Below are 18,596 nucleotides of genomic sequence, written 5' to 3' on the forward strand. Positions count from 1 at the left end.
TTTATAAATAAAAATGTATTTACTGCATGAGTTTATTATTATTATTTATTTTTATTTTTATTTTTTTATTTTTTATGTATTAAACTATACTAGTTGTAGCAAGGTGTACCTAATGAACTGAGTGTGTACACATAACATGCACACCAATAATAATCTGCAGCTGATGGTTTAATACTGAAAAATATGATAATATTAAATTAGTTCTATAATATACTTTTATAAATAAAAATGTATTTACTGCATGAGTTTATTATTTATTTTTTTTCAATTTATTTATTTTCAATTTATTTATTTTTATTTATTTTTTATTTATTTATTTTTTTACTATTGAATGCATTAAAATGTGCCTGACACATCACTGGCTCTAGCTCTACACTACCACCAATCACACGGGGGTACTGCTCATGCAACCTATCTTTGTTGACGAGCAATGAGCCAATCACCGTTCACCTCCGCCGCTTCTACACCAATCAGGGAAATATTTTGCTCGGTAGCAAGTTTGTCTGACCCTTTGCACATGTGAGAGCGCAATGAAGGGAAAGCAGTGTTGATCGAAACTTTAACAAATACCTGAATTATCATCACATTGAGAGCAGAACAGACATGAAAAAGAAGCAGGCAGTTGCCAAGGAGCCAGCAGAGGTAAGACTGGTGACATTTATCATGATTTGAGCTGCTTGGTTGGTGTAATAACCACCACATAGTTAACACATGAGACAGTTTACTCAGTGGTTACACTGGTGCTCTCATGCTTTGCCTACAATTTGGCAACTTAAACTGTAAAGCTTTGCTTAATGTGCAGTATCTTATAGAAACTAAACCTATAACAGGTACAGTCAGTAATACCCAATGATACAATCGTTAGAGAAACACTAGAATTAAGGCTCAAATAGCATAATGTTTTATCTAGTTAGCCCTGTTTGTGTATCATACCCTGATTATCTGATTCCTTACTTGTAATAGAAGACATGTTACAAAAGTTGAATCAAACCAAGCTGCTACTACATGTTGTTGTTATTTTTTATAGATGATTCCCTCAGAGAGAGATGAGGCTCCCATTAAAGCCAAAAGGAGCAAACCTGAGGAGGCTGGAGGAAAGGAGGAGGAGATGGTTTATCACCCAGTGAAGCTGTCCAGAAGTGATCTGTACAGACCTCCTACAGCAGAGGAGCTCAACCAGCTGAAAGAGGCAGAGAGCCTGTTTCACTGCAGCCTGCTCAAAATGCAGGTAAGAAATTTACAGTATGGAACAACTGACTTTCTCTCTGAGACATGGCACCAAAAAAGGGGTGAAAAATACTGGAAGAACTGGAAATTTTACTTAAACCTGAAGTGAATGGAGATGAGAAGGGACTTTATTGTATATGTATTTTGTTTGTGGAAAACTTTGCTTCCTTCTCCTATGAATGATGTTGGACTAGAAGGACCTCTAAGACTTTAAAGGACATTCTGGGTCTCTAACGAACCACGGACTTGCATACTGCTATGTAACATAGCTTCTTTTCTTTTTTTTCTTTTCTTACAAATGTATATAATGTCATATAATGTTCAGCATTTCACCTCACTCAGGATGACCCTGTCTGTCTTATGTTGTCTGTATTGTTTGTTTGTTTTTTGTTATAAAACAACAGTATAAAAAAAAAGAAAAGGAATGAGGTTATGCCTTAACTCAAGCCTGTGTTGTCCCATGGAAACAATAACCACACAACCTTTCACAACCTCCTAGTAAATATTGTCTAAAATCTATCACCAATAACAGATGGAGGAGCTGCTGAGAGAGGTCGCCCTGAGCGAGCGTAGGAAACGGCAAATAGATTCCTTCGTTCAGGCCGTCACCAAGCTGCTCCAGACTGTACCGGAGTCACCAGAGGTTGAGGTATGTACTGTAAGAAGAACAGCTTCATGATTTGGGCATAGAGGCTCAATATCATTCATTCAGCTCTCCACAAATCCACACACGTAAACCTGTAACCACATTTTTTTTACGCAATCTCTATGTGTTCAGGTAAGTGACCCGTCATGGCTGTCTAGTGCAGTTAAGGTCCCTTTCCTCCTGGTCCCCAAAATCACGAAGGGCAAGTTCCACATGGCACCTCCTGCTTCTGTCGATCTGATCGGCAGCTACCCGCTGGGAACTTGCACCAAACCACGCATCATGGTGGACCTGGCTGTCACGATCCCAGCTGTAAGTCAATACATCACTTGGAAGTTCTGAATGAAATGTGACAATACCAGTCATTAGATTATAAGAGACACCGGTGTATCTTCTGTTATTAGGATGTTCTCCATCCGAAGGACGTTGTGAACCAGAGGTATCCGAGGAAAAGGGCTCTCTACCTGGCAGGCATGGCCCAGCATCTCGCATCCTCCTCTGACATCGGAAGCATGCGTTATTCCTGTCTCCATGGCAACCGACTCCGACCCGTTCTGCTGCTGACACCTCCGGGTATGTAACTTTTAATTTACATCATATTGTACAAAATACTGCCGACCTTCAAGATCATTGTGTTTGTTTTTTTATAGTATGGATTTTACCAGTTTTTCTTTGCATATGTGTGTTTATTAGTATTTTGTTTTTGGTTATGACTGTGATGTGTTGTGGTGTCCTGTCTTTTCAGGTAAAGACTCTTCCAGCTTCACCATACGTGTTCACGCCTGTCCGCCTCCTGGATTCTTCAAGCCCAGCCGTTTCCACCCCCAGAGGAATAATATCCGGACGGAGTGGTACACCGGATTGCAGACCTCCGACTCTGGTAAGATTGTTAATTTATGCAGCTAGTTCTTCAAATATTAAACATCACAACTTTCCTATCAGAACCACATTTTCAGCAACAATTGAAACATCAGACCAATTTCTTTTGTTTGTTTGTTTGTTGCAGAGAGCAGCGAACCTCCCACTCCGCATTACAACAGCTCAGTTCTGGGGGATTTACTGCCCAGGGCTCACCTCCAGTTTCTTTCTGCTGTCGGCTCCCAGTGCTCAGCCTTTGCAGATGGGGTGGCTTTGCTCAAAGTCTGGCTTCGTCAAAGAGAGCTTGACCAGGTAGGGAGGATTGCAATGGTTCTCTTACGTGTTGCACGGAGCTTTTCTTTTTACATTGTACTTATTTACTAGCCTTCCAACACTTTTAATCTCACCTCACCTCTGTATTGCTCTCCCAATGTCTTATAGGGCACTGGTTGTTTTAATGGCTTCCTGGCTTCAATGCTGTTGGCTTATCTGCTGACCACTCACAGAATCAGTAACTCTATGACAGCCTATCAGCTGCTTCGAAACAGCTTGAACTTCCTGGGTAAGAACATTTTAAATCCACTAAAGCACAATATGATATACGGTAGTTGACCATACAGCAATTTGCTCATCGCTGTTTTGAATATCTTGCAACTGAGCCACCTGTCATTCTAACCCTCAGCATCTACAGACCTGACGGTGAATGCGATAACCCTGGCCAAAGATCCCGACTCTACAGCTGTGAGTGGTCTAAACCTGTTCATGTAGTTTATTCACGCTTTTGTTTATCTCCTAAATCAATCATTATTGTCCTATTTCATTTTTTCGTTTCCCTGCAGCCATCTCTTCCAGAGTTCCACAATGCTTTCCAGGTCGTGTTTGTCGACCCTTCAGGGCATCTCAACCTGTGTGCCGACATGACCGCTTGTACCTACAAACAGGTAAATAATACTATAAAAACAAAATGTGTGTTCAAACTAGATACATTTTTACACTGGTGAGATTAAACAGCAGGTTTTAACCATTTTTCAAATTGGTTCTCAGCTGCAGCACGAGGCGTCTGTGTCGATGCAGTTCTGGGACAACCCTACGGTGGACGGGTTCCACAGCCTCCTCATGACGCCAAAACCCATGATCAGGACAAGCGACCACGTATTCCAGTATGGCTCTAGTTATCTGCTAATGCAACAAAAACAAAATAATATCCAAGTCCCTCTTTTATGTCCTACATAAGCAGCTTAGTTGTACACCTCATATGACATGTGTTAACTTGTCCTTTTACAGATTCCGGCTAAAGACAGTTTAGACACCTTTTCATACACATGTCATTGTCCTAAATGTCAGGTAATAAATAGGGTTACATGAAAAACTGACTTCTGACTTCCCATTCTCATCCTGCGTTTTCATCTCTCCCGCTCAGGTTATGTGAGCTGGTGAAGCTTCAGTCCAGCTGTAAGAAACTGAACCTCCTCAGTGAGCTGATGGACCACAGTGGAAACTACGTCCACACTGCTCTCCCTTTTATTCTGTCGCTGCTCCAGCAGGGACTGGGCCAAAGGATCCATCTCCTCACCCACTCCCTCTCTCCCGATCCTGAGGTGCGAAAGGTTTACATTCAGGGGTTACACACACATCCACGTCTGGCTCACTCAACTGACAGAACGTGCACGCTGGCTTTTCAGTGCTTTATTTCATAATTCGTCTAAGCTACTGTTAACACGAACCCTGATTGAATCGGCACTAATACAACTATATCAGTATGTTTTTGATTCAGAAGAGTTTGAAAGTGTCTGAACAGAGGAGAGTCAGAAATAAATGCACATGTACATATGATTTACTTTAAATCACTAAATTTGTTTCTTCATTTTTGTTTCCTCACAGTGGGCTGTGGAGAGTGAAGCGCCAAAACACAAAGCCCAACCTCCACTCTCCTTCGGCTTGCTGTTAAAGCCGGAGCTGGCAGCTTCTGTCCTGGAAAGAGGCCCACCTGCAGACGGCCCCAAGGTAACCTGTGTAGTGTTTTATTTCTTATTTTTCCCATCTGTGTTGAAGATACAAGGTCATTTTACTGTACTCTATTATATCAATAGTGCTACAAAGAAGGAGCAGGTTTGTATTGGTGTCTACTCAATGCAACAATGTACTTCCCACACAGTGTATTTAATTAGGGAAGACCATAGATGTACATTTTCACATAAGCTACACCTAGTGTGGTTGTAAACATTTTTAAAAATGTAATACTATTATATTTTAACCAAATGTAGCATTTATTTATTAAAAAGCTTGTAACATGCAAAAGAGACAAAACAGTCACATGACAGTATAGAATTTGTACTCGTTTGTTTTTTTAGACTTGTTTCTTTTATCATTTTTACGTGTTACCATGCTCGTGTTAAGATTCATTATTAACAACAGCTGTGTTCCTCCGCTAGGCGGCCGAGTTTCGTCAGCTGTGGGGCTCTCGCTCCGAGCTGCGTCGCTTCCAGGACGGCGCCATCACCGAGGCCGTGCTGTGGGACGGAGAGAGCATGTGCCAGAAACGACTGGTCCCCAGACAGATCATTGCACACCTGCTACAGCTGTATGTATTTCATGTTTACGTAGCATACACTGAGAGACACACAACAGACATCACATCAATACTGGTAATAATACAGTGGTTAGTTTGGTCAGGGAGTTTCTAGCTGTATTGATAATACAAATATTCAGTATGCTACCATGGTAACAAAAGGAACAAACCATTGATTTTTCTTCTTCGTTGTTTTTTTTCCTCATGAGTTTTATCCTGATTTGTAGACTATTAAAGAAGAATATTAAGAACATACAAATATACAAAACATAATAGCTGTATTAAGGTAAAGGCTACACCATTAGCAGCCTCTACTAGATCCTTGGGTATGTTTGATGTTGAATGCCAAGGATTTGTAGTGGCCCTTTTTACTCGGATATTGCCGACATCATTTTACCATTGGCTCCCGGTCCACTGTTTTAAAGCCTCTGAACACCCATACAGGTGTCTTCAGTTATTCTGGCTGATTAGATTTCTGCTAGGGTCGAAAGTGGGCCAGAGCTTTGATGGGAATGTATTTGTGGTGCCTTCAAATGGGATCGTGTTTACCGTGTTCACAAGACGAGTCCATATGAACGCACCCCTCTTGTGGTATTCACAACCTCGTAAGTGGAAAGTTTCTGAAAGCTCAGAGTTCACGAGTTGTGAAATTAATTTTTCGGTACATGATAAGCGAATATATTGTCATTTTAGTCGTATATTGTTTTTCTTCATAACTTTATAATATGTCTGAGGAAAATGTTGATATTCCCAACTGCCTCATCTTTTTCCTCTGTCATTATGCCGTTGCATTTCCTGCATTACAGTATGTTACCCGCTTGCTAAATTGTATATGTGGAGACTTCCCATGTTGTAAACATGAAGCTCACGAGTTTTATTTGAAGGCACCATTGGTCACAAATTTTCATCTACCAATAAGAATGATAAAGGTGTAATTTGTCCCGCCCTAACAGGTTCAACAAAGCTAACAGGAGACTCACGAAGATGTCACTCAATTAGTCTAATCAGTCCTGAGCAGAGGTCTAATCAGCCAGATTGAAAACACCTGTGTGGGTGATCAGAGGAGTGTCAGCCATCAAATGATGAGACGCATCACTATGTTTTAATTTTTGGGAACTACATTTAGGTATAGTTAAGTATTTGACTGCAACTCAGCTCACAGCAACTGCTGATTGAAATCTTTTTGATGACTGAAATTTAAAAAACTAATTAGTTTGTAGCATTATTCGCACAAGCATATACAATATATCATCAGTGGGAGAGTAGCTGCCATCTTCCTCATCCTCTCTTGTAACATCCAATCAAGACGTCTACCTGATTTGCACCCACTGCCTCTTGCCCCTGCTGCACTACAGTGACCCATTATTGGTAAAGGAAGTCAGTGTACGACGAGTGAAGGGTTATGCATTTCTGTTTACAAAGATCATCATGTCAACATGCTCCGGGCTCAGCCTCGTACGCATGGTTGCAAATGTTTGTCCGCCCTCTGACAATAAAGATGGCAGTGATACCCCAGGTACACACAAATAGTGTCTCGCCAGAGTGGCCAGTTTGGGGAACCTTGGTCCATTAACCTTCCACCAGTCCAGAGGGTTTATGTCCAATGAGGGAGCAATGTCTCTTAGGTAGTAATCTACCTGAGCCTCGGAGTCCGTGGCATAGGAGGAACTGTAGTTGTCTCCCAGGAGCAGCATCATGGTGTTCTTGGTGTCACTTCTCAGTTGTGAGGGCATAGCCACCTGGCTAATATCAGGTGTGATCAGCATCTCCTGCTGTTCATCCTTCGGGCCCACAATAGTAGTTATCACATCTAGTTTTGAAACCAGTTCGTGCAGTTTAACCTTCGCAGCCAGTCTCCCCGTCGGCGTCAGGAAGCTGAGATGTTTGTGGCGAGGGTCCAGCATCGAGGCAATCAGAGCTGGTTTGGAGGCCAGGTCATTAGAATCAACCTGTGAACAGTAAAAATGATAAATAATTGCAGATTGTTAAGCTTAAATCAGCATAAATATTGTTTGTTAGCACTTATTCTACTAAAAATCATCGCCAAAGTTAAAGCACAAATTGAATATCGTACGCCTACCTCCATGTGACTTCTAAGTGACTTCTGAACTTTCAGCTTGAACTCGGAGACTTGTTCAACGTCATTGTCTTTCGGCACGAGATGGGTCTGAATGAGACTGAACGTGATCGGGTAGATGTTGGAAATGGAAACTTCCGTTTCAGCCGATATGACCGTCGTTGCCCATTTCAGCGTCGCCAGCACGGGTGTGAAGTTCTCAATTATTTGCCAGAAGTCGTCTTCGATCTCGAGGATTTGGGCTTCCTGTCTGTTGGTGATCGTGCGATCGGAGAGCACGGCTTTAATCGCCCACCGTTGCTCGAGCAACCGCTCGAACATATCGCAGATCGTGTCCCATCTGGCTTTGCTCGACTGGACGAGCTTGTGCTGCGGCAGGCACATCTGAACCTGCTTCTGCTCCAAGGCCGCGCTCGCCAGCAAGCTGTGATTGAAGTGCTTGACCAGTTTCCCCGCGGCGGCGATGATGCGGACCAGATCCTCGCTCAGCCCGTCGGTGACCGCTTGCTGCAACGTCGTGGCGAAGCAAGTGGCGTAGTCCCAGGTGACACGGACACACGCGTTGTGGTGTGACAGGGCGCCCTGTATGTTGTTATGAACACACGCGGTGACCTTCCCAGCAATGCCCCAGGTCTGCACGGTGTTAAGAAGCCTCTCCGTGACACCGTCCGCAGTAGTGTGGCTGTCCGATGGCAGCTTGTGCGTCTGCAGCACGGCCGACCTCCCCTGCCAGTCCTCTGTGATGAAGGAGCAGAAGACTGTGATGTACCTCTGAAACGGCAGGGCTGTCCAGAAGTCAACAGTGAGAGCCAGTTTCTCCACTCTACCCAGCTGCACCACAAGCTCCTCCACCTTCTCGTGGAAATGCCCTTCAATAAGGCGCGTAATATCACCAGCAGATGGCATTTTATAGTTATGCACAGTGTATGCAATGAGCTCACGAAACCCATCACCATTAATGACACTGATGGGCAGCATGTCCTTCTCTACCATCCTGGCGATGAGCTCAGTCACCTCAGTGTGCGTCGCCACAGGCACACCCTCACTGGGCACCGGGTCCTGGTGCTTGTTCTTGATGTGGTACATCATGCTGGTGGTGCTGCTCCTGTACTTCAGCTTGGTGTCGCATATCGTGCAGTGCACTTCATCGTCCACTTTGATGAAGACGTCCCACACTGAGCTCCTCTTCAGGCGCTTCCTCTCCCCATAATCCCGCTCAGGAAGGCTACTGGCGTTCACGTTTGGTGACATTATCGCAACCTGCATGATGTCTGAATTAGCTGCACTCTCCTCCTCCATGCACTGCTGCTGCTGCTGCTGCTGCACGGTGCAGATCACCGGCTTCTCGTCTTCGTCCGACGGCGCAGCGCAGGGTTGATGGTGTCTGCTCATGTGGTTCATCATGGAGCTGGTGGCTCCGCCGCAGTACTTCAACGTGGCGTCGCATTTCATGCAGCGGACGAAGCTGCCCACTTGCTCGAAGCAGTCCCACACGGAGCTCCGTCTCCTCCCAGCACGCTTCATTTCGTCTTGTCGTGCAACCACGGCTAGCTAATGTTAGCACCGGACCGGAAAAAAAGGGTCTTTTTGGGTAATAAAAAGCCAATTTGTGTGACTAGTTTCACTTCGGACATGTGTGTGCTCTTAACAAGACCATTATATGTGTGTGTGTGTAGCTATTAATGTGTTGAAAGCCTCGTTATATTAAAAAACCCCAGATGAATAGTATGTTTATTATCCACCAGGCATGCAGATATCCCCGAATCCTGTATGCGATATGTGGGGGCGATGGTGGATGACGTCATCGAAACGGGAAGTGAGGTAAAACATTTTTTTTTCTTCTTTTTTTTTATTGAAGGAAATTTATTTTACAAACATTATGATCTAAACTCAATACTTCTAACATACAAGTGCATAATTTGGATAGGAAAGATAGCTTAAATCATAAAAAAATTATATAAAAACAAAAATAAAAGAGGCATTGTAATCTAAACTCAATACTTCTAACATTTTTTTTTATTGAAGATAATTAATTTACAAACATTAAAGGCATTGTAATCTAAACTCAATACTTCTAACATTTTTTTTTACTGAAGATAATTAATTTACAAACATTAAAGGCATTGTAATCTAAACTCAATACCACTCCTATACTCAATACCACTTTATAGACTGCACATATTACATTTATTTATTGACAGACTTTACACACTATGTTCACCCATTCACTCTGTATCTTTTATATCTCTTATTGTTTTTATAATTTTTGTACACCTTTAACTCTCCTGTGTTTCACTCTGTTTGCTGATGTTGCTGCTTTGACACCTGAATTTCCCTCCGGGGATAAATAAAGGTTCATCTTATCTTATCTCTTATCTTATACTTCTAAAAAAAAATTGTATTGAAGATAATTCATTTACAAACATTAAAGGCATTGTAATCTAAACTTAATACTTCTAACATACAAGTGCATAATTGGATAGGAAAGATAACTTAAATTATAAAAATAATATAATAACAAAAATAAAAGGAGGTAGAAAATAATTCAAGGAACAAAAAAGAAATGCATAAATAAATGAATGAATGACTTTATTTCGAACATAAAAATAAATAAAAACAGATACAAAATAATAACAAACAAAACAAGAGTAATAGTGTCCGAAAAGGAGTAGGTAGAAGTAAAACTTATATTTCCCTATCCCTTACTCGCTTCTCCTCTAATAACTCATCATAGAATGATAATATAATATAATATATAAACTATCCCAGATTTATTTACATCCCAAATTAAATATATGAACAGCAAGTTTATTTACAACCCACATATAGTAATGTGAGTGTACAGCATGTGTTTGACGTGCATTGTGCTTTTCAGGTGCCTAGTACTGGAGAGGAGGAGAGTTTACTGGTGGTTCAGTCCTATGATGACCTGAGTAGAAAACTGTGGAGGCTGGAAGGTCTGCCTCTCTCCATCACCGCAGTGCAAGGAGCCCACCCTGCACTCAGATACACACAGGTAAAGCTTCTTGTTCTTAACGGGGAACTGCTCTCATTAGCACAATGGTAAGTAGTAGTAGTAAAATGTAAGTAAGTTTGCATAAACACCACGACAATGCAACTCCAGTTCAAAGAGCTTCTGTTAAGTTATCGATAGCTGCGGTTATTGTAAATTGTGACTTTGACTTTATGACACTTCTAACATTTCCTTTGTGCTTTCCAGGTCTTTCCCCCTGTGCCACTGAAGCTGGACTATTCCTTCTTTGAGAGAGAGAAGACGTCCAGATCATTGGTGCCGATGGAAGGCAAACCCTGCCCTGCTTATATCACCCCGATCACAGGTAAACACCTACCACCAGCAACTACTTGTCATGAATTAGTAGTTGACTCTTGTTTAATTTGTTTAAAACTACATCTAGACTTAAAGGTATAATATGTAACGGTTGCTGTTTGTAAAAACAAGGCATTCAATGGTTGAGTGAGCTAGTGAGTGAAGGAAGTGAGGGACGGCAGTGAGAACAAAGCAGCGAAATAAAACATTATTTTCACAAATAAACACACAACTAACTCCGCACAACTCCACACGACCCTGCAGGAAGGTGCCAAGTTTCCAGCCGAAGTCTGTTTTTGTGGCTCAGCGTTGCTCTCGATCAAAACCACTGACACACTCCGATCATAGCAGCACTTGCACACAGCAGACGAGAGGCAGAGGAGCCGGGGATCACTGGAACACATGCACATAACACAACCCGTTCTCATCTGTGAAATATTTGTATCTACCGTTGTGCCTGGGTATCTGAAGCCGAGGGGTGTGACACAGCAGCGGTACTTGACCACCTGAACGGGCTGCACATCCTGCGCGCCATTATTGGCTGGGGGTTACACCCCCACGTGGGGCCTAAAGGCTGTTGGCTAAAGCCCAGCAGCGTCCTGAGTAAAGCAAAATAAGTAGAAAAGAGAAATTCCAGGCAGAGGGCTGCAGGGTCTCTGCAGAAACAGACACCACCACACAATTCTAGTGGAGCATAAGTGATGATTGAGAGGGATTATGTTTGTATCAGTCTATACATTTGTTTTGTAGTTAATTCTTGCATATTATACCTGCCATAGAAAATGTTTTATGCATTCTCACTCTCTGAAACAACTGATTTCTGTAATGTACCTGATTTCCAAATTGCAAGTTGAGTTACAGCCCATGTATTCAAAGCAGGAACATTGCAGCCTCTTAACCACAGACATTTGTCTTTTCAAAACTGATTTGACATATACAAACTCATGTCATCGGTAACCCTGCTCTTTGCAGTGATCTGTCACATGGAGGGGAGTGGAAAGTGGCCTCACGACCGCCTCGCCATCCGCCACATCCGAACCGCCTTCCACATCCAGATGGGAGAGTTACTCAAGCAGCACCACAATTATACGTGCAGGCCCTGCCCCACACACCTAGATGTCTGGAAGGTATATTGTCTGTGAACTTGACTGTGTGCTTTTTTTCTTTTTTTTAAAATCTAATTATATGTTTGTGGTATGTTTGCGGCAAGTTGTTGCCGCAGTGTTTTGTTTTTAATCACAGCTCAGTATTCTGTTTATTTACGCTGCTTTATTTCCATTTGTTCATGCATCCAGGATGGCTTGGTGTTCCGCGTGCAGGTGGCGTACCATCGTGAGCCCCAGGTGCTGAGGGAGAGTGTGAATGCCGAGGGGCTGCTGGTTGTTAGAGACAACGAGGAGGCTCAGGCTCTGGAGATGGCCACCATTCACAAACCTCTACTTACCAGCACATTGCATGGGTAAAATTATAACAGTAACCCAAACCTTACATGTTGTTAAAAACATTAAAGACAGTTATTTTTAGTTTCACTCTCTTCAACCTTTATCCTACTTTTCTTCCTTTCTGTCACCATACTTTGTCTCTTTCTTCATTATTTTACCTGCCCTAAATGCACCATTTCCTTACTTTTTGCTCCATTTGAATACATTTCATCCTGTTGTTAATAGACTCCAGCAACAGCACCCATGTTTCGGGGCAGTGTGTCGCCTTGCCAAACGCTGGCTGGGGGCTCAGCTCTTCAGTGAAGACATCACAGAGGACACAGCAGACCTGCTGGTGGCGTCGCTTTTCCTGCAGCCTGCACCTTTCACTCCTCCCGGGTAACTACCGCTTCTACTTTTAAACAATCAGTCCAGCTCATCAGTCTCAAATTTCTTTGTCACTTCCCTTTTGTACGTTCAGTAGGTCATGTGAATGTGTATCTTCCTCAGTTCTCCTCAGGTCGGCTTCCTTCGTTTCCTTCATCTGCTCTCCTCCTTTGACTGGAGGAACAACCCGCTGGTTGTCAACCTCAACAGCCAGCTCGCAGGCAAGCCCTCTCTCTCACACACACACACACACACACCCCTTTTTTCCTCTGAGTCAAACAAACAAATCCTTTCTGTATACACACCCGAGGTACTTTTAACATCCTGCTCGTATGCATTGCTGTTTCAACGCCACGTTTGATTGTTGTTCACCTCTCTTGTCACGTGCAGCCACCGACTACACAGAGATCAAGAATGACTTCATGGCCTCCAGGGAGTCTCTTCCCGTCTTGTTTATAGCTACGCCTAAAGACAAAAAACAATCTATGTGGACCAAGCGAGCTCCTAGCGTACAGGTCAGTGGACACAAAGACAAGTACACAACTCGCACAACAACACATTTAATAGATTGGCAATCAATGCTGATGATTAAAATACTACAATTGGTCAGTAACGGGAATAAAAGAAAAAAAATGGAATACTTAAGAACTGCTTCATCAAATAAGTCACAAGCTTATAGGTTATTTTTTTGTTAGACTTGTATCTCACAGAGAGAATCACAAACAACGGTGTAGAAAAGAGTTGCATGTTCTCGGCAGAGAGCAGTCACACAGTTTCCCGATCCTGGAGCCTTTCCTTAGTGCACACTGGTCTCCTGGATCACACTGAAAAGATATGACACCAAATTAAAGTAAGATATTGATTCATGGAAAAATGTATTCCTCTAAACACATCGACTAGATTGATGTTAGGAATCGAGAGAATTCCAGATGGACAGAGTTGTTGCATTACCTACCACAGGCAGATAGCTATGCTTTTTTCTTAGAGCTGGAAATTGATTGTTCTGAAGTCTTTCCAAAACTCCATGTAAATCATTGATCTGGAAAAATGCAGAAATGATATGTATTACTTTAATAAATATTAGAATACCACCAGAATATCAAGTAATAAAACATCATTCTGAAGAACTTCCACTAGGACTACTTATGCTTTGGGAGACCATCAGGTGTAGCTCACCAGTTGCTTTTCATTGCTGTCCTCTGTCGTAGTGAAATAAGTTAAATATCTAGTTTTGTATTCCTCTGTTTGGATGTGACCGTAGCTGTAAAGGAGTCCAGTGGCACACAGTAGTGTAGAGAAAAGGTAAACACACCAGCTTCCCATGGTGCGTAGCTGACCCAGATATGCTTCCTGTGTTTCCACTACAAGCCCAACATTAAGACTGAGCCCTCTCCCAGCATCCTCCTTTATAACGGCGGCGGAGAACAGGAACTTTGTGCTCTGTGACGTCCTGACACACGTCATTGTTGCCTAATCACAATGTTCAGGATGATTTCCATTTTATCTGGTCGCTCAGGTTGCATATATCACATTCATGTTGAATTCACATGCCCACCTTCATGGACTACCAAAACTAAAAAAAAGGTGCTTCAAAACAAATAGCTGAGGTGAGCGAGTGATCCTGGTCTCAGTGTGTTGTTTGGAGTTGTCTCAATACCTCTGAATGACCACTAGGGGGCAGATTGTGATGGAGTGAATCCCTTAACAGAATATTTGAGTTTCTCTCTCTAAACACACACACAATGATTTCTATCACCAAAATACCTACATGACCTCAGAAATGTTGATTTGATTTGCACATATCATGATTTATAACTGAACCAGAAAGAGATCACAATAATTGAAAGTGTATTTTACATTTCTGTGGTGAATGAACATGGGATATAATCTGGTTCATCTGTCCAATCATAGTAGAAAAACCAACAACTATGCAGTAGTACTAGTACTTTAAAATAAATGGGTTTGAGGGGAGAACCTTTCAGTTGGAAGAAAGTCTCTAACTGTCAAACAGTGCTGGGAAGGTTACTTTTGAAATGTAATAGGTTACAGATTGCTAGTTTCGTAATGTAATTTTGCATTTGATTAGTTTTCTAAGAAATGTTTTAAATTGGGCAATAAGGTTTGACATGCAGCATTTCAATGTTGACAGCAGTTTCACCGCTGGTAAACAAGCTTTACACTGCACGACGATGTTGGAGTCCTTTTCTGATTTCAGAAGTAAAATATTGTTGTAAATGGTCGGCTAGTCACAGGAATGACAGACTCAGGTTGCTTAGAGCAATGCGCAGTGATATGATTTGCAGACGAGAGTCGGTGCAAATTTAGACAAGAGAACAAATTAAAAACGACGCTCAAGATTTGAGCGCATACTGCCAAATGAATAGAGCTTCTCTGGATGTAGAGACTGCTCCTTGTAAGCCATCCTACCCTTGATGGTGTTGCACTCAAATTTGTCCCAACGGCTTTGCTGACCCGCGCCGTCTGGAAATATGCCAAAAGACGGAAGAGCAACAGAATGAATGTTATATACCACATATAAGCTTTTTATTGAAAATAACATATTTGGATGTAACTCCTTTTTGTAAACTCCAACATTTTGATCAGTCACTGTAATTTAATAACATATTTGTGCTCAGTAACTAATATATTACATTTATTTTGTAATTTAAAGGAACAGTGTGGAGCATTTAGGGGGATCTATTGGCAGAAATGGAATATACAAATTAATAAGTATGTTTTCTTTAGTGTATAATCACCTAAAAATAAGAATTGTGTTTTCCTCACCTTTAGAAAGAGCCATTTATATTTACATATGGAGCGGGTTCTCTTCACAGCCTCCATGTTTCTACAGTAGCCCACAACGGACAAACCAAACACTGGCTCTAGAGAAAGCCTTTCACGTTTATACATTGGCCACTGTAGTTCTCCTACACGCTTGGCCCACATGACAAGTTTCATTCATTCATTATTCATAACCGCTTATCCTATTCAGGGTCGCGGGGGGGGATGGGGCCGATCTCAGCTGACATTGGGCGAATGCAGAGTACACCCTGGACAGGTCGCTAGACTATCACAGGGCTGACACATAGAGAGCTCACATTCACACCTACGGGCAAGTTAGAGTCAACAATTAACTTAACTTGCATGTCTTTGGACTGTGGGAGGAAGCCGGAGAACCTAGAGAAAACCCACGCCAACACAGGGAGAACATGCAAAACTCCACACAGAAACCGGGTTTGAACCTGCGACCCTCTTGCTGTGAAGCAACAGTGCTAACCACTGCACCTGCACCGTGCAGCCCTAGGACAAGTTTCAATTGGTTGCAATATGCAACATCACCGCTAGATGCCGCCAGATCCTACATAACGCCGTAACATGTAACTAGTTATTCCCCAACACTGTTATCTAAGTACCTTTTTAATAAAATCCTAAAGGGACAAAAGACCAAAATGAGTTCATGCAGTGATTTTACATTCTCAAAATGACAAAGAAACAAGGTTCTTCCACTATTATGCAGTTATCATGCTTTATATTTATAATTGAATGCCATAGAAGAAGAGATCCCAAATAAGACACAGATTAATTACTGTGTGTGTGTGTGTGTGTGTGTGTGTGTGTGTGTGTGTGTGTGTGTGTGTGTGTGTGTGTGTGTGTGTGTGTGTGTGTGTGTGTGTGTGTGTGGTCGCCAGTATTCTAACACATGTTCATTTACGTCTTGGGAGTCATAAGTACTGACGCATGACCTGTGTTTTGTTCCAGTGGTAAATGTAAGTGATCCTTTGCACTAATGCAAAAAACATACGTTGTGTGCTTTGATCAGACGGGTTGAAGCAAATACAGAAGGCAACTCCTTGTAATACAACAATAGCCGGATACCGATGTATATAATGTTGTTTATGTTGTTAATGCCCCTTTTGCCTGCAATTGTTGGTTCGTTGTGGGAAGTTGGTAATTAGAAATGCCAGCACTAATTTATAGCTGTACAACCACAATGGGGGCCTATATATTATATTATATGACATGTCTGAATATTTTCAGTGGAAACTGCCAAGTTTAACCTTCAAATGTGATATTTTGGTCATGTGTCTTCAGATGCTGCAGCGTGTGGTGATGGTGGCTGCAGAGAGTCTAAAGCTCCTGGAACATCAGCTGATGGACGGCGACCAGATACAAGATGTCAGGGTTAGTAAAGAACACTTTCATTTACTATTGTCTTCATAAATGGATCACTATCCGAATGAATCTTGATTTAATATATTTCCGCCTTCCGATGCATTCGTCTGTGTTTGTGCAGGTGGTCATGCGTCCTCCTCTGGACGCCTACGACGTGTTGATTCACCTGAACCCCAAGCAGGTTCCCCTGCTCGTTCAGGCGGTAGACCCTCCCACCGTCACCTTCAGCAGGGGCGTCATGGCCGGCAGCGTGGCCCAGTCCGGAGGGGCCCTGCCTGTCGTCGACTACAACCCCGTGTGCCTCTACCTGGCAGAGCTCAGGGTGAGTTTTGTCTGCAGGGGATAAACTTCAGGTTAAAGGGAAGGTGTGGTGTATAATAACGTCTTGTTGACGCAGGATGTGAGGATAGTTGTGCAGCAGGATTTGCGCATGCAAGTTGCAGCTAGGCTTTTCAGGCTCAAAATATATTCTATGTGACGTCCAGCAGCTTTCTCACCATAAAAATTAATTATAGACGAGAGAAATACCCAGGATGTACTTGCATTGTTCACAGGTATAGATTTCCTAGAAACAATGTTAACGTTTGTCTGAACTTTTCTACTTCAGCAGTTCATTTCATATTGTCCCTTCTCCATACACCCTTGTGCATATAACCCACATGTTTACAGATGTTTCTATGCCAGGGTCTTGACTTGTTATTAAGCAACCTGAATAAAGCAGCCATCTCTTTTGTCTCCTTCCCTGCTCTCTCTCTCTGTCTCCCATTAATGCGATGAAAGGACGTGGGCTACGTGATGCAGCCAATACGTGTCTTATTTTGTGTGAACTGTGTGAACAAGTCTACACCATTAATGATGAGTCACAGCAGACAACCCACGAGCTGAGAGCTAGACCAGGCTTATCTTGTGGAGGAAGTAAACTTAAAAAAAAAGTATTAGGTTTCCTGATACTGTCGTGTCCTGATGTGTAGTTTTCTTTTGAAAATAAACATCCTCTCTGATGCAATTCTTATTTAACAGGCTTAGGGCCTAGAGCGCTGCAAGAAAATGGATTATTTCCTTGTGTCCTGTACCTCTACTGCATAACCTTATCTAATTTATTTTCAGGAGGCTTTCGGAGACCTAGCCCTCTTCTTCTGTGATCCCCATGGTGGAACAGTGATCACAGTTTTATGGAAGCCAAAGGCCTTCACCCCGATGCCCTTTAAGGTAAGGCCTGAGTCATGTCTCAAAGCAGTAGGGGAAAAACTTTTTGGACTGCTAACAGCTGTCATGTGTCTCCTTCACCTCCATCCTCCTCATTTCACTCACACGTCAACAACCACTCTGACCTGATGTTTTACTTTTTACCTTTATCGCAGACGTCACAGATGTCTGCTCGGAGCGTGGAGGTGACCGGGGAGGAAGCAAATACCGTTCCCAACGTCGAAGCAATACTAGAGGACTTCCGGGTCTTGGGAAAGGGTTTGATCAAATCAGTGGAAGCCAGGACTGAAAAATGGTCATTTTAGACACCAGGTACATTTACATTACCTTTGTATTGTTTGTGCCTGACCTATCAATATAGAACAATGGAAACATGAATTCTTGTTAACAATATTATCTGTTAATAATGTTGCTGTTAAAGATCAGCCACGTGTTTGTTTTTGTGAACCTGTATCGTGTCTAATAAATGCATAACTACTCTTGATTTTATATATTTTTTTATAAAATATATTTTATATCAGTGGCTGAAATCGCAAAAAGGAAATGATTAGCAGATTTTTTTAATGGGTAATTACATTTTTGGGTGGCAAAAAAATAATAGTGACTGGGACTTTTAATGTACATTTACAAATAGGCTTCTTTAAGGTGAGACACCCCAGGTTTTTCATGCACTGGTCAATTTTGAGATTTGGGGCTATTTTGCT

At 42.2% G+C, this 18,596-nt stretch overlaps 2 protein-coding genes across 2 annotated transcripts; one reads left to right on the top strand and one right to left on the bottom strand.

Annotated features, from left to right (window-relative positions):
* Positions 1 to 487: 487 nt before the first annotated feature.
* nol6 (nucleolar protein 6 (RNA-associated)) lies at positions 488 to 18,377 on the top strand. The gene is made up of 26 exons (XM_074638247.1): positions 488 to 642; positions 1,028 to 1,228; positions 1,760 to 1,876; positions 2,006 to 2,185; positions 2,278 to 2,446; positions 2,619 to 2,753; positions 2,880 to 3,043; positions 3,173 to 3,293; positions 3,414 to 3,472; positions 3,571 to 3,672; positions 3,776 to 3,891; positions 4,152 to 4,329; positions 4,613 to 4,735; positions 5,164 to 5,312; positions 9,123 to 9,198; positions 10,253 to 10,393; positions 10,598 to 10,715; positions 11,678 to 11,832; positions 12,001 to 12,164; positions 12,373 to 12,525; positions 12,637 to 12,734; positions 12,904 to 13,028; positions 16,606 to 16,695; positions 16,808 to 17,008; positions 17,794 to 17,895; positions 18,048 to 18,377. The coding sequence occupies exons 1-26, from the start codon at positions 604 to 606 to the stop codon at positions 18,195 to 18,197; spliced, it is 3,426 nt and encodes a 1,141-aa protein (XP_074494348.1). The 5' UTR covers positions 488 to 603; the 3' UTR covers positions 18,198 to 18,377.
* LOC141769311 (zinc finger BED domain-containing protein 4-like) lies at positions 6,002 to 9,149 on the bottom strand. The gene is made up of 2 exons (XM_074638248.1): positions 7,381 to 9,149; positions 6,002 to 7,249 (listed from the first exon to the last, which is right to left on the bottom strand). Exons 1-2 carry the CDS (start codon positions 8,899 to 8,901, stop codon positions 6,701 to 6,703), a joined length of 2,070 nt encoding a protein of 689 aa, XP_074494349.1. The 5' UTR covers positions 8,902 to 9,149; the 3' UTR covers positions 6,002 to 6,700.
* Positions 18,378 to 18,596: the final 219 nt, after the last annotated feature.

The sequence above is a fragment of the Sebastes fasciatus genome, chromosome 6 (assembly GCF_043250625.1).
Source record: "Sebastes fasciatus isolate fSebFas1 chromosome 6, fSebFas1.pri, whole genome shotgun sequence".
NCBI classification, from domain to species: domain Eukaryota; kingdom Metazoa; phylum Chordata; class Actinopteri; order Perciformes; family Sebastidae; genus Sebastes; species Sebastes fasciatus.